This window comes from Trichechus manatus, unplaced genomic scaffold, assembly GCF_000243295.1.
Source record: "Trichechus manatus latirostris isolate Lorelei unplaced genomic scaffold, TriManLat1.0 scaffold00132, whole genome shotgun sequence".
In the NCBI taxonomy this organism is placed as follows: domain Eukaryota; kingdom Metazoa; phylum Chordata; class Mammalia; order Sirenia; family Trichechidae; genus Trichechus; species Trichechus manatus.
In genome coordinates this window covers 3,580,339-3,596,045 of record NW_004444068.1, presented here as the reverse complement: position 1 = coordinate 3,596,045, position 15,707 = coordinate 3,580,339, and the positions used below count along the sequence as shown (strand labels likewise).

At 43.3% G+C, this 15,707-nt stretch overlaps 1 protein-coding gene across 1 annotated transcript in view; it reads left to right on the top strand.

Annotated features, from left to right (window-relative positions):
* Positions 1–1,820: 1,820 nt before the first annotated feature.
* Positions 1,821–15,707, top strand: part of TRIM42 (tripartite motif containing 42) — a 27,134-nt gene continuing 13,247 nt past the window's right edge. Inside the window, exons 1-3 of the mRNA XM_004385085.1 lie at positions 1,821–2,365; positions 5,386–6,086; positions 11,272–12,092. Of these exons, the coding sequence (XP_004385142.1) occupies positions 2,025–2,365; positions 5,386–6,086; positions 11,272–12,092 (1,863 nt within the window). The 5' untranslated portion in view covers positions 1,821–2,024. The remainder of the gene's footprint in view (positions 2,366–5,385; positions 6,087–11,271; positions 12,093–15,707) is intronic.

Sequence of the window (15,707 nt, the reverse complement as noted above, 5' to 3'; positions counted from 1 at the left end):
TTCATGGATCTGTCATTATTCTTTATCATTATATAGTATTCCACTGTGTGTATGTGTTTGTTTATCCATTCATCCACTGATGGGCACTTAGGTTGTTTCCATCTTTTTGCTATTGTCAATAATGCTGCAATGAACATGGGTGTGCATATGTCTATTCATGTCATGGCTCTTATTTCTTTAGGATATATTCCTAGGAGTGAGATCCCTGGATCATGTGGTATTTCTATTTCTAGCTTTTTAAGGAAGTGCTATACTGTTTTCCAGAGTGGTTGTACCAGTTTACATTCCCACCAGCAGTGTATAAGAGTTCCAATCTCCCCACAACCTCACCATCATTTGTTATTTTCTTTTTTTTTTAATTAGTTCTATTATTGTCGGGGTGAGATGGTATCTCATTCTCATCGTAGTTTGGATTTACATCTCTCTAATGGCTAATGATCATGAGCATTTCCTCGAGTGTTTGTTAGCCACCTGAATGTCTTCTCTGGTGAAGTGTCTGTGCATATCTTTTGCCCATTTTTTAATTGGATTGTTTGTCTTTTTGTTGTTGAGATGTTGAAGTTTTCTACGAATTTCAGAGATTAGACCCTTGTCAGCTACGTTGCAGCCAAAAATTTTTTTCTCTGTCTGGAGGTTCTCTTTTTACTCTTCTGGAGAAGTCTTTTGATGAGTATAACTGTTTAATTTTTAGGTCTTTCATACATTGTTGCTGTCAGAATACACTGGCACATACATTTTAGCAAGCAATTTAATAATATCTATCAAAAAAGATAAAGCACATATTCTATCACCCAGGATTTTTACTAGGAGGAATCTAGACTCAACATGTGGCTGGCATAGAGTGCTCAGTGCATGCTCTTTCCTATTGTAAATGTGATAATCATAAGAAGAGATAATAAATTATGCAATAAACTCCTGCAGCTAAATTTCACTTCTGCTTCATTTTGGAAAAATAGTAAGATAGTGTTTATACCACAGTATGGTATAACCATGAAATGTCTGCTCTTTTCATCTTTGCAAACTACATAAAGTAGAAATCTAAATTCTCCCCTAAAATATAAGCTCAGGTTTCTAGGGATTCTGAGTATATATACTAGCAGAACAAGAAAACTTCAGCCCAGTTAAAGATTCTCATACAAAGTTCTAGTCTCTTGCTAAAAGAGATGCTGGGGTGGGAGTAGATTGAGAGAAACTAAACAGAGCTTGAGCCTCAGCCAGACTCCATCAAGCTACAGAAAAGCCAAGAAATACTCATAGTGACTTACACATGAAGTCTCATGAAAATTAGCAGTGACTATATAGTGATTGACAAAATCAGTAAATACTGAAAGAAGTGCCTAATTGTACCTATATCTTTTTTTTTTTTTTCATTTAATTCTTTCTTCAAATGATGATATCCCTTTAAATGTGTGGCACTGTTAGTATTTGTAAACACTGTGTTCATCAAATAGTTTTCTCTATGCAGAAAAAGCCCATGGAGAGGAAAAACATGTCGGTCTACTTTTCCAATTAATCATACCCAGGCCTTGCAGCCTATGCAGACATTTCTTGAAGTCAGCTTGCCCAAATTGCAAGTACAGCACCAAGCAAGGAGAAATAGCTTCTGAAATCCAGTTCATAAGCTGAAAGGTGATGAGTGACAGCTAAACCTTCAGAATGTCATTGTAACATCAGTTCCCTGGAGCTGGTCTTGTGGAAGCATGGAGTGTCCATCAGCCCACATGCTGCCCACCCTCAACGTCTCACCCTCCTGCCCCACCTACACAGGATGGTGAGATAATGGTGGGGAGACAGGGATTGTGACATAAGCAAATATCCTCAGGCTGATATGTGTAAATAACAGGGCATGAGCCTCCCAGTAGGGACACCACCTGTGAAGGCCTCATAACAGCCAACCTGTTGCAGCCACCAAGCTGAAGCCTCATCAGGGGAGGAGGGACCCCTCTACTGGAGAAGTGACAGCAGGATCCTGGTAGAGGAGGCATCAAAAGTCCCAAGGGGCAGGTTGCAATCATGTAGGCACCATGGAGGCTGCTATGTGCGTTTGCTCTCCATGTTGTACATGGCAGAGATGTTGTCCTCGATTATGCTCCTGTCTGTGCTGCAAGTTCCTCTTCACCTCGGAGCGGAACTGCACCTGCTTCCCCTGCCCCTACAAGGATGAGCGGAACTGCCAGTGCTGCCACTGCACCTGCTCCGAGAACCCCAACTGCCACTGGTGCTGCTGCTCTTGGGCCAATGACCCGAACTGCAAGTGCTGCTGCACGGCCAGTAGCAATCTCACGTGCCACTACTACGAGAGCCGCTGCTGCCGCAACGCCACCGTCACGTTCAAGAAGGGCCGCCTCAAGAGCATCCGCACCTCGTAAGTGCCAGGGGTCTCCAACGTGGGGCCGTGCTGGCTCAGGACAACCAGGAGCCCTGTGCCAGCCGTGGGGCCCACAGCGCAGGCCAGGTACCCCCCGGGGCCATTTTTCCATCTGAAAAGAAAGAGACCAATAATTTTGAGCAATTAAACGTATCCTAAACAAGTGCTAACCACTTACAGACCTGAGTCCCAAATCCAAGCTCCACTAACTGTATGAATGAGCGCTCCGCTGGCCCGCAGCCTCCTCATCTGTACACAGTAACAGAACCGTGGCGAATACTGAGCGCTTAACTTGTAGGCACCACATGCATGACCCTGTTGAACCCTCCCACCATCTCCATTGTACTCATGAGGAAACCCAGCCTTTGAAGAGGCAATGTTTCCCAGGATCACACAGCTAGTAAGACGCAAAGTCAGGATTTGAACCTAGAGTCCATGCTCTGAAATTTAAAAGGCCGTACTGTAGAATGGAAAGAACAATACCTGCCATGATGTGGTGGGTATGAGGGCATGCTTTGTAATCTATTATGTGCTTTAAAAATAGAGATTGCTCTTCCCCTTCCTCCTCTGTTATTGCCATCATTTATTGAGCAAGTGATGACTTCCATGGGCCACCTGTGACCCCTATGGCCTATATAGGCACCTTGGCACTTGTGACTCCTGCCAGCTTTCCCATCCAGAAATCTTCACATTTAGGGTCTCAATTACCCATTTGGGGCATTAACCCTCCATGACAGGCATTCTGTATCTTCTTCCTGGTTTGGTCAAACCAGTCTTTCTATATCACAGATGACGGAGAGCACAGGCAAGGAAGGGCAGACATCTTAGAGGGGGAAAGATCAAAGCTCATCCCTATAAAGTGGCAGGACATGGAGAGGCAGAGAAATAGAAAGCAGGATTGAGGCCTTTTGAGGCTGGAAAAGCACTTCTGTGAGCAAAGGTTCAGTGAATTCAGGGTAGAGGACTATGATCTATCCGGCAATTATGTACTCAGTAGAGGCTTAATGAATGTTATCTTTACCCATGGACTTCTTATTGGTGTTTGCATGAATGCAGGGATTCTGTATGCAAGTCAGGAAGTTCTAGGGTGTGGAAAACAGTATCCACAATCCCTCTCCTCTCAACTGCCCTGTTTTCTATGTATCAGCAATAAAGAGTTTCTGAGCCCATTTCAATGGAGGTGGGATGAGATTGACTGGTGCTTTGGGGAAATGACTCAGGCTAGGGACTTCCAAACTTTGTTGTGCATTAGAATCACCTGGAGACAGGGACATATAGGAAATGCAAGAAGCCAAAGCAGAAGGGAACAGTCACAGTGTCAAGATCAAAATGCAATCCTTATCAATGTCAACAGGGGTGACACGATAGGTATAGTCACAAATTATATTTATCCCTCCATTCCCACAGCTAATTCATTTCTTTTCACATACTGCTTTTGCCCTGGTTGTAGCTTCTTAGAACATCCACTTGAATTTTACAAGTGTACTTTTACCTCAGGCATTTGGCATTACGTAAGTAGACAAAGACTCTAGACACATACACACAAAACAGTAGCAGCATACACTTTTCATGGACTTGACCACTGTCTTCCTCCACTGTGGACATTAGATGACTAGAAACAGAGGAAAGTAATTATAATGGCCACATTTATTGAACGCTTACTACGTACCAGCAGTTAAGCACTTATCATGGATTATTTTATTTAGATTTTGTAAAAATCTCATGAAGGAAGTATTATTGTGAGCCTTGATTTAACGATGAGGAAGCTGAGGATGGGGGTGGTTAAGAAACATCTTAAAGGTGCAACTCTAAACTGGTACATTCTATCACATGCGATCTTCCCTTGGAGCCCAGGCTCTGAACATTACCTACTGGTCTGGTGGTTGGAACACACAGGTTCTAGGCTGTTGACTCCTGTCTAGCCACTGACCTCCTGATGTCCTGGGAAAAGCCTTTTACCTACCCTACTCTGTGTTTCATCCTATTTACAATCATAATAATAATCTCAGTACTCTCCAGGCAAAACCTACCAATAGCACACCTGTAGTTGTGGTGCAATGGTTAAGCACTTGGCTGCTAGCCAAAAGGTCGGCAGTTCAAATCCACCAGCTGCTCCTTGGAAACCCTATGGGGCTGTTCTACTCTGTCCTGTAGGGTCGCTGTGAGTCAGAATAGACTCGGTGGCAACGGGTTTTTTTTAGTTGAACAAAACTGGATTTATTGACTAACTGCAACAAGTGAGAGCATATACCATAAGGAACTGTGAGGTATCTCTATAAAAAGACATTAATAAGTTATAGGATTTGGGCTAATGTTTGGTGAGAAAGTGGGTCTCTTACTGGATATCTTAATAAATCTTACCTTGAATGTGGAAAGAACAGAATGAGTGTAAAGCTGCAGCTGGGAAAGAAGCAGCAGTCACCCCTATTAGACAGGGTAAGGGAATGTGTGGTCATTTTTGTGGTTTGGACAATGTTGATTTTGTCTGAGTTCGGACATGACTATGGAGTTGCCTTGTTTCTATTTGGCTCCATCACAGTAACAGAGAGGCTTTGTCTGATGTTGGTGTTTGGTGATATTATTTATGTCCAACAGAAGAACACCAACATCCAACTGATAGTGCAGGCCAGGGCTACATGTCAGGGCCTGCTTTTCTCTTGCTCAAAAATAACCAGAGCAACAACAAGGGCAGTTGTACAGCACACACTGTGTTCCAGGGACTTCTTTAAGTCCTTACAGGTATGAACTGCATTTTTTTTTTTCAAGAAAGGTATACTATGGTACTAGTTTTGTAATGAGGGAACAGGCAGAGAGGGGTTAACTAACTTTCCTGAGGTCACCCAGCTAGCATGTGGTGGAGGCATGTTCAGAACCCAGGCAGTCTGGCCACTGAGTCCATGCTACTCACCATCACACTGGACTGCTGTTCAGTGACCCCAAGCTCCTTTCAAAGTCCAAGGAATGGAGCGAGCTCTTGAGGCTGCCTCCTGAAGCCTTGGGTTTGCTTTCACTTTCAGTTCCAAGACCGCCTTGCGCATCGGGAGCAGCGATTCCCAAGCTGAAGACATCACCAAGCAGGTGCCAGGAAAGAGCAACCTGGTCGACCATCTCACCTGCCCCATGTGCAACCGGCTGCGCCTGCATTCCTTTATGCTGCCCTGCAACCACTGCCTGTGCGAGAAGTGCCTGCGGCAGCTGCAGAAGCATGCGGAGGTCACTGAGAACTTCTTCATACTTATCTGCCCCGTGTGCAACCGCTCGCACTGCATGCCCTACAGTCACAAGATGCAGCTGCCGGAGAACTACCTGCGCGGGCACCTCACCAGGCGCTACATGCAGGAGCACGGCTACCTCAAGTGGCGTTTCGATCGCTCGACCGGGCCCATCCTCTGCCAGGTCTGCCGCAGCCGGCGCATCGCCTACAAGCGCTGCATCACCTGCCGCCTCAACCTGTGCAACGACTGCCTCAAGACCTTCCATTCGGACGCGGCCATGCAGGACCACGTCTTCGTGGATACCAGCCCCGAGGACCAGGACGAGAAGATCTGCATCCACCACCCGTCCAGCCGCATCATCGAGTACTGCCGCGGCGACAACCAGCTGCTCTGCCACTTCTGCAAGACTGCCTTACACAATGGCCACGACACCATCAGCCTCATCGACGCCTGCTCGGAGAGGGCCGCTGCGCTCTTCAGCGCCATCGCCAAGTTCAAAGCAGGTCTTGGTCCCATTCCAGTCCCCACCCCTCCCCCTCTACCGGGATAACACATAGTTCAGAACTGATCGGGAAAATTGCTTGGGACAGTCTGTTTAGTGAGAGCCTTACCTCCACTTGGTGGAGCGTCCCAGGTACTGGAACACACTAAGCTAACCTCAAAGCTGCCTAGAGGTCCACATCTGGCAACTACCTCCAGCCATTTCATCTATCTGTGCCTTGGTTTTCTCATCTATAAAATGGGGATAATAGTAGTAATGCCCTCATTGGGTTGTTGTATTAAATTGGTTACTCTATGTGAAACATGCAGAAGAGTTATCTGGCATATAATAAGTGCTCAAAAATCTATCATCTTTGTTATAATCTTCATGTCCTCAGGACTCATTTTCCCCATTGAAAAATGAATGGTTTGATCCCTCAGAACCTTGAGTTCTGTGAGGCTGTCCAAGTGTTTTGTTACTAAAGTTGGATTGATTCAGTACTTTTCCATTTGCAGGGGGAAAGAATTAAGTCAGTGTTGGGAAGTATCTGAATTTTAAGTTTTCCCCCATGAATTGTTCCCAAAAGTTGCAAACAACAAAGTAAATGAACCAGTAGCAAACATACAATAACAAGAAAATTTGGAAATAGCCAATAATATTCTGTTTAACAGCTTGTTTTTCCTCTGCATACCTGCCCATGGTTATTTCATGTTTTTGTCATGTTAGTTGTCGTTGAGTTGATTTCGACTTAACGGCAACTCATGTATGGAGCAGTAGAACTGCTCCACAGGGTTCCCAAGACTGACCTTTGGGAAGCAGATCACCAGGCCTGTCTTTCAAGGTGCTTCTAGGTGAGTTCGAACCTCCAACCTTTTGGCGAGTAGTCAAGCATTTAACCATTTGCGTCACCCAGGGACTCCTTATTTCACATTGGCTACATATAATTTAGTTACTGCGTCTGTAAGGGAAACTGACCCAAGTTTCCATGATGAAATCAAGTAAAACAATATTTTACAAGGTTCAGAAAAGAGCCCCATGATTTCCAGGCATTTCTCCCCCTGATTAATAGTCCTGCAGTACTACATTAAAATCCCCACCGTGAATAAGACAATCAGGGTTCAAAGAAGTAATTGGCACAAGGCAGCTAGTAAATGCCCAACCCAGACTACGTGACTCTAATGCCCATGTCACTTTCACAACATTCAATTGACAAACTACTCTGTTCTACAGTGGCCAAAATCTAAAGAGAGAGAGATTAAACACACACAGGGAGAGTCTATTTCCTTAAGGCGTGGCCTACGGTCAAGTGGCCAAAGTGCACCAGGTCAACCCGGCCCTTCCACTTCCTCAGATAGTTTACCTTCCATCCTATAAACATGCCTGAACATAAGAGGGGGAGGCAACTTTTCCTTGAGCTGTGGATGCAGAGGTGTGTCAGAGATAGGCTGCTAACTGTCATGTCACCCAGGACCTCTCATCAACATGAATAGTTCAGGATTACCTTGATTTTCTCAATTGCCACTGGGAAAAATCTGGAAACATTATTTGTCAACTGGCATTTGCTCTGTTCTGGAACCACCAGGAAAGCCTCTATGTTAAAAACAAACCAACCTACAAGAGCCATGCTACAAACAGATGGGTAGCCTCACTGGCTCCTTAAGAATTTTCTTAAGGTAGGACTTACTGTGTGTCCACATCTGGGCTCTGCTGGGTTCTCTGGAGCCTCAGCATGGGGAAGGGGCTACTGCTGACCGCCCTCAGTGGCCCCCATGCAATTGCATGGGGGCCTGGGTCTTTAACACAGGAGAAGCCTACGACAGTTTTCTCAGAGTCCAGGGAACTTCAGACAGTGAAGTTCCATTCAGGGTAGGGGACACCAGTATAAAGACCAAGAGCTCAGCATTTAGGAAGGAGGCAGGGGCTACCTCCATGGCAGTTAGATACAGACAAAGAACTTAGCCTGTACATCATTACAGAAGGAACCAAAAACTTTTCTTTAACCAAGGTTCAAACTTACTCTTGAGGATTCTATTCACTCTCTGGGGAGGTGCCATGAATCTGCATTTTAAACAAATCTCCAAGTAATTTCAAAAGCAGGTGTCGAAGAACGTACTTTGAGAAACTCTGAGCCCTGGAGAAGATTCAGTTGGGGTTGATTGTTTAGAGCTGAGGGATCAACCCTGGCTGCACACGGGAGCCACCTGAGAGTTTTACAAGCTACTGATGCCTGGGTCCCACCCCACAGATTAATTAGTTTGGTGCATCTTGAGCAATGGAGTTTTTTTTAAAAAAACAAAGCTCCCCCGTGTGATTCTAATGTGCAGTCAAGGTCGAGAACTACTGGAATAAAGAGAGTTCAGAAGTTTAGCTCCTTGTTTTAAAGTGTGGTCCAAGGACGAGCAGTGTTGGCATCACCAGGGAGTAGGGACAGATTATCCAATAGGCAAGGTATGCACTGAGCTTACCTTGCTTACCAGATCATCTGTAGTGAACACTTCCACATTTTTCACCACATGGAAGATTCTGCTTCTAGGTATGGCTGGCATCTGTCTCTCTCCCAACCCCACAGCACCCTCCTACAGAATCAAAGCCTCTTTTCATATGTATAATCCCTGACAGGGATGGATTACCCAGTAAGCAAGGTAAGCATGGGCTTGCTTGTACTTACTTTCTACACAAGTAAACCTGTGCTTACCTTGCTTACTGGGTAATCCCACCTGCCAGGGAGCTTGTCAGAAACGCAGAATCTTGGGCCCCACTCCAAACCTATTGCATCAGAATCTGCATTTTTAACAAGATCCCCAGGAGAGTCCCTGAATTAGGTTCTAAACCTAGGTGCAAACTACCTTACCTATATTCCTGGGCCCCAGCTCAGACCAACTGAGTCTGCATTTCAGCAGGTGAGGTCAACAGAAGAGATTGTTTTAAATGCTCCCCAGGTGATTCTGGTGCTCACAGAGGGCTGAGAACAGCTGGAGCAATTAAGAACATGGCCTTTGGAGTCAGATATATAAAATTAGGAACAGGCCCAGGTATCTCCTATTTACTTGCTGTGTGACACTGGACAGTCACTTAACCTCTCTGAGCCTGTTTCCTCAAATATAAAGGGGAACAATATCTTCTTCATAAGGAAATAGGTATAATATATGATTATAATGGGCCTGGTCCATAATAAGGAGCCCTGGTGATGCAGTGGTTAAGTGCTCAGCTGCTAACCAAAAGGTTGACAGTTCAAACCCACCAGCTGCTCCATGGGAGAAAGATGTGGATATCTGCTTCTGTAAAGATTACAGCCTAGTAAACTCTATGGGGCAGTTCCACTCTGTCCCATACGATCTCAATAAGTCTGAATTGACTAGACAGCAACAGGTTTGTTTTAGTTTTTGGTCCATAATAAGTGTTTACCAAATAATAGCTAGTTTTAAGTGTACTGCCTGAAAGAGACCTTGATTTGACTTTGCTTTAAGACCACCTTTTGCAAAGATGTCATATTTGTAAGGTTTCGTGTCAAGGTGCTTCTGGCCGCCTTTCTCTTGTTTCCTCTCCTGGTGCCGACTCTTCCCCCACATCTAGGAGATTTTTGCCCTAACTCTGAGGACCCTGTTCTGCATAAACTTAACAAATCCCTAGTAAAGCAGGAAATTTCCTATCCAAGTATTTTTGACACTGGATAAGTATTGAAAAGTCAAAGAAATCAAGCCATAAAATGGAATTTTAGCTGCCATAAGTCAAAGTAGGGCTTGCCTTTGGGGAAGGCAGGGAGCACTTCTCAGCACCACTGAAGTCATACCCTGCTGGTTTCCTTCAGCCCCCACCAACGTCTCCTCCCACCTTTTCTGGGCCAATGTGAGAGAGGAGGTGGGCAAAGGAATGGGGGTTTCAGGAAGTAGGCCAGGAGTGACACTGCTGACATTCACCCCAAAGATGTTAGAAAACAGGCCAGATGGCTTTCACTCAACAAACACCTTTCAAGAACCTTCTACACACTCTAGTCATAGTGGTAACCAAGACAGGCATGGCCCCTGCTCTTGTGGTCTGACAGAACTCTAGGCTTTCTCTTATTCAAATGAACAGCATTATTACAATGACTACCACCAACAGAGGTACGGCCTCCTGTGGGCCCTGGACTATGTCAAGAACCAAATATAATAAGACTTGGTCATTCCCACCCCTGAGTAAGATTTGGTGGCGATTATAGCCCATCAATTCACTGCAGAGTTAGCCTTTCATGGGGAGGACCCTACCTATAGCATGAGCCACAGAAGGCTGACATGTCTTCAAACTGCTGCCTTAGACCCTTTAAAGCCAACAAAGATGTCCATTTCACAGATAGAGATGTGCAGCATGCTCACCCCGTTATAGCAACCTCCACACTGTAGTATTGTTATGTTCATGAGTGCTCTTGAGAACAGTTCCCTCTCATTTTCATATCTGTATCCTCAGTGCCTAGAAAGGCACATGGCATGTGACAGGTGTCCAGTAACTGTTTGCTAAATGACTGACTGAGTAAACTTAAAATTCAAATGCCAGGAGCAAGGATGCAGGATGAATTGGGTTCTCCTTGAAGTTTAGTAGCAGATCCTTTCTTGAAAGGAAGTGGAAATAAGGTAAGAGACAGAGCCCAACTAAATGACAAGAGAGAGAGAAGCCCCCAGTGGAGATGTAATGGCATAAAAAAGAGCTACCTCAATGAAGGGAATTTTGCTGATTTCCCACTTTTATCAAGGGCTGGCTTCCTGGTGAATGAGGCGAGGTATCATTTAGAAGTGGTCATCAGAAATTCTAGTTTTTTCTTCTATCCTGAACAAGTTTAACTTTCATAGAGGGAAAAGTAGGGCTAGTCACTTTGTGACATCACCTCTCCTCGCAAACCTCTTGCAAACAAGTAAAATCAGGTGAAAACCAGTATCAAGGGTGGCCTTGAACTTCCAAGCTGAGACCCAAGGCCTCAGAGATTACTATTACAGGATAGAAGTATATCAAGAAGGATAGCTGGTTATACCTGAGGCAAGTATTAAGCGAAGAAAGAAAGGAGGGGTATACTGATTTTATAAACCTATTCTAGGGTTTTTTAGCCCAACTTTGGTTCCTTCCCACCCTCTCCACCCACAACCTTGGAGCCCAAGATAATTTTCTCTGGTTGGCTACAGGCTTTATTTTTTTCAAATAAAATTTTAACTGAAGTAACTAACTTGGTTGTTTTGCAGTCCGATATGAAATTGATAATGACCTGATGGAATTCAACATTTTAAAAAACAGCTTTAAAGCTGACAAGGAGGCGAAGCGAAAGGAGATCAGAAACGGCTTCCTCAAGCTACGCAGCATTCTTCAGGAGAAAGAGAAAATCATCATGGAGCAGATAGAGAACCTGGAAGTGGCCAGGCAGAAGGAGATTGAAAAATATGTATATGTCACGACCATGAAAGTGAACGAAATGGATGGACTGATTGCCTACTCCAAAGAGGCACTGAAGGAGACGAGCCAAGTGGCATTCCTACAGTCAGCCAAGATTCTGGTGGACCAGATCGAGGATGGCATCCAGAGCACCTATAGGCCTGACCCACAGCTCCGGTTCCACTCCTTGCACTGCATGCCCTTGGACTTTGCTGAGCTCTCAAATGCCATCCATGATCTCTTCCCCTCAGGACCCAAGAAGGTATGCTCCTCAGGGGACTCCCTGCACGTCCCCTACCCCAGGCACTCAGAAATGATGATTTCCAGGAAGGTCACTTTCAGCACCCACAGCTTAGTCAACCAGCAGATATACCAGCAAAGCTCCTCCTTGCTGTCCCTCAACAACCCCAGTGAGAAAACCAAGGGGGGTCTGGAAGCCTACGGGCGAGCCCAGTCTGCCGCACCTGTTAAACATACAGATGGTCTGTACACCTATTGGAGTGCAGCACCAGAAAGCCAGTCTGTGCAGAACAGCAGCAGCTTCCACAACTGGTACTCATGCAATGATGGTTCTGTGAAGACCCCAGGCCCGATTGTTATCTACCAGACTCTGGTATATCCCAGAGCGGCCAAGGTAAGAAAATTTCTGGCCCCACCCCATGAGGATGGTAGCAGAGCGGAAGAGGGTGGAATGGAAGTGGATATTTGGGAAAGGTTGCACTTGCCTCTTTGACACCTGAGGCCTGATTATTCAAATCTACCCCTCTGGAGTCAGTTCATTCAAAAGGGATAAGTTCCTGAAATCTTAAGTAGCCCAAGATTGGGTTAAACTAAGCAGTCAATTTATTTAACTATAGTCAGAAATACATCTGAAAGCCCCAACCTCATCCAAAAGGCAACGAGAAGATTCTCTTTCAGAAGGGAAGCCAACTTGGGAAGTCAAAGTAATCTGAAGGGACTGCTTGGAGAGTGTAATATCTCCCAAAGGAAAGCCTGAAACAGTAGAGAGAGCTCAGAAATTGGAGTTAGAAATACAGGTCTCGTTATCTATCAGCTAAATTGTTGCCTTTTCTAAAGAAAATATCCAGACTCTGCATGATTTGGAAAGATTGGAAGGATAATCCCCAATGGAATTCCAACTCATCTTTTGAGATTCAGTATTAGCTGGGGAGCAGAGGGCAGTCTTTCAACCTGGGTCCCAAGGCCTCAGAGATTACTATTACGAGATAGAAGTATGCCAGGAAGGATAGCTGGTTATACCTGAGGGAATTAAGAGAATAAGGAAAGGAAGAGTATACTGAGGGAGGCCAAATTCAATTCATTCTAGATCTCTACAACTGCCATCACACTGGTCTCAGGAGTCATACTCCTCCTTAACCCTTTTGGCCTAACATGGACAAATGGCCTTTCCTTTAATGTGACTTTTCAAATCATAAATTGAACTATTTACAGAATACTTTATTAAAATTTAGGGAAGAAAACAGATTAACATGCAACTAGGTATTCTATTAGAACTCACCTTGCATTCTCTTGGGTTTCCCTACAGGGATGCCTCCCAGACCAGCCCATGTGACAGGGCCCATCATATGCCTCCATAATCTGAGAACACCTCCAAAGACTTTCAGGATCCTTGAAGTCTAAACTAGTGCTTCTCAAACATTAATGTGCACCTGGGGATCTTGTTAAAAGGCAGATTCTGTTTCAGCAGGTTGCAGTGGGGCCTGAGGTTCTGTGTTTCTAACAAGCTTCCAGCTGTTACCAGTGCTGCCAAGTCTGCAGATCACAATTTAGTATCAAGGGTCTAAAATCCTGAAAATGAAGGCCAGAGACAGACAAAACTCTACTTTTCCTGAGACATCATAATCTGTTTTGGGGTCTATAACTGACACTAAGAACAACCATACTTTTCAGGGTAAAACATACCCTTTCACGGGCTATCAGAACACAACAAAGTATCTCTGCCCTTCACATAAGAGATGCCCATGCCAAGCAGTTGAACCTTCATTTCCGAATGATGCTGGATCAGTGTATGTGATATTAGCTCAGGGATGGCATTAGGTCTCATCTCCATGTCAACTCTGACCTCTTGGGAAGTTGGCAGGATCTTGCTCTGCAGAGAAAGGACTGGTGATGTCTACCCTGTACTTGAGCTTGGCGACTAGTCATTCCATGCCACCTGTTAGGCATTCATGGATGAGCTCAAAATGGGCTTACACAGAAAAACTTAGTCAAGTAATTGTGTGTGACTCTTGGCTGTCAACAGTGGATACCTAAACCTACCACCAAACAGTAGATTCAATGTAGAAATATCATCAATCCCTATTTTAAGATCGTGGAATGAAATTCATGAGTGAATCATACTGCTAAATAATACAAAAGATTAAGTCTATGTTGACATCGTTCTCCAATGATGGTTGACTAATGCTCCTCTTTAGGATTTTGGCATAGGAAAAATATTTTTTAAATTAGTCTTATAACTCGTCAATATGCAATAAAAAATCCTAGAGTTTTTTTTAAACCTCATAATTTTATTTCTAGAAATCTCTCCCAAGGAAATGATTAAAAATTTAGATTACGATTCATACCCAAAAATGTTCATTGCAGCATTATCTATTAGAGTAGAAAATTACAAACAACCTAAATGTTCAACTACAGAAAGATTAAATCATTTATGTGGTACTTATTAAAGCTGGTGCTTTAATGATAGGGGAAAATATATAAAATATAGTAAGTAATAAAAAGCAGGGATCAAAGCAATATTACCCAAATTTTATATATTTGTGTGTGTGTATGCATGTGGATAGATAATAGATTGATACATAGATACACAGATAGACATATACATATCTACATATATATATATTCCAAAATTGGGAAGAAATAATAATGACTTATTAACTGAATACTAGGATTATAAGTGATGTTTATTTTTTTCTTTATACTTCTCTGTATTTCCCGAGTATTTTACAATTTGAGCATCTTGTTTCAATAATCAGAAAAAAAAAGTCAATTTCTATGAATAAGATTTATAAATTTATGAAAAATGTTTTACTGTAAATATAGACAAGTCATTATAAATTATGTAAATTTATAAACATTTATAAATTTATAACACTAATTATAAATTACTCTTATAAAATTATAACATTGAAATTTATTAAAATTTTAATAAAAACATGAGACATCTGTTTGAAAATACAATTATTATAAAATACTTATATGCCAGGCATAATCTGCTAATTGATATTTGTTAATGTATCTCCTCCCAGGAGTTGATAGTCTATGCTTTGAGTGTGAACATATACTCTCCATTAATTAAATAAGTCATCTTACCTCTCTGGAACTCCATTTCCTTGTGTATAAAATACTTACACACACAGAGGGTTGGAATAGATATATTTTTCAGCTTCCAGTATTCTACGGTTCAACTGGAACTCATTAAATATAAACTTTCTGAGCCTCGTTAATATCTATATTCTGCATTCTATAATAATAATTCTATAATAATATCTATAGTCCAAGGGGCCACCATATGTCTGTCAGTTTGTGGTACTGTGGTGGCTTGCCTGTTGCTGTGATGCTGGAAGCTATGCAGCCGGTATTTCAAATACCATCAGGGTCACCCATGATGGACAGGTTTCAGTGGCGCTTCTAGACTAAGACAGACTAGGAGGAAAGACCTGGTGGTCTACTTCTGAAAAAATTAGCCAGTGAAAATCTTATGAGTAGCGGCGGAACGTTGTCTGATATAGCGCCAAAAGATGAGCCCTTCAGGTTGGAAGGTGACAATACATGGACAGGGAACTGCCAGAAATTCAAGCCAGATTCAGAAGAGGACGTGAAACAAGGGATATCATTACTGATGTCAGATGGATCTTGGCTGAAAGCAGAGAATACCCCAAAGATATGTTATGGATAACATTGTGGAGAACGGGAATTCCAGAATGCTTAATTGTGCTCAAGCGGAACCTGTACATAGACCAAGAGGCAGTAGTTCAAACAGAACAAGGGATCCTGAGTGGTTTAAAATCAGGAAAGGAGTGTGTCAGAGTTGTATCCTTTCACCATATTTATTGAATCTGTATGCTGAGCAAATAACCCAAGAAGCTGGACTATATGAAGAGGAACATGCCATCAGGATTGGAGGAAGACTCTTTAACAACCTGCGATATGCAGATGACACAACCTTGCTTGCTGAAAGTGAAGAGGACTTGAAGCACTTACTGATGAAGATCAAAGACCACAGCCT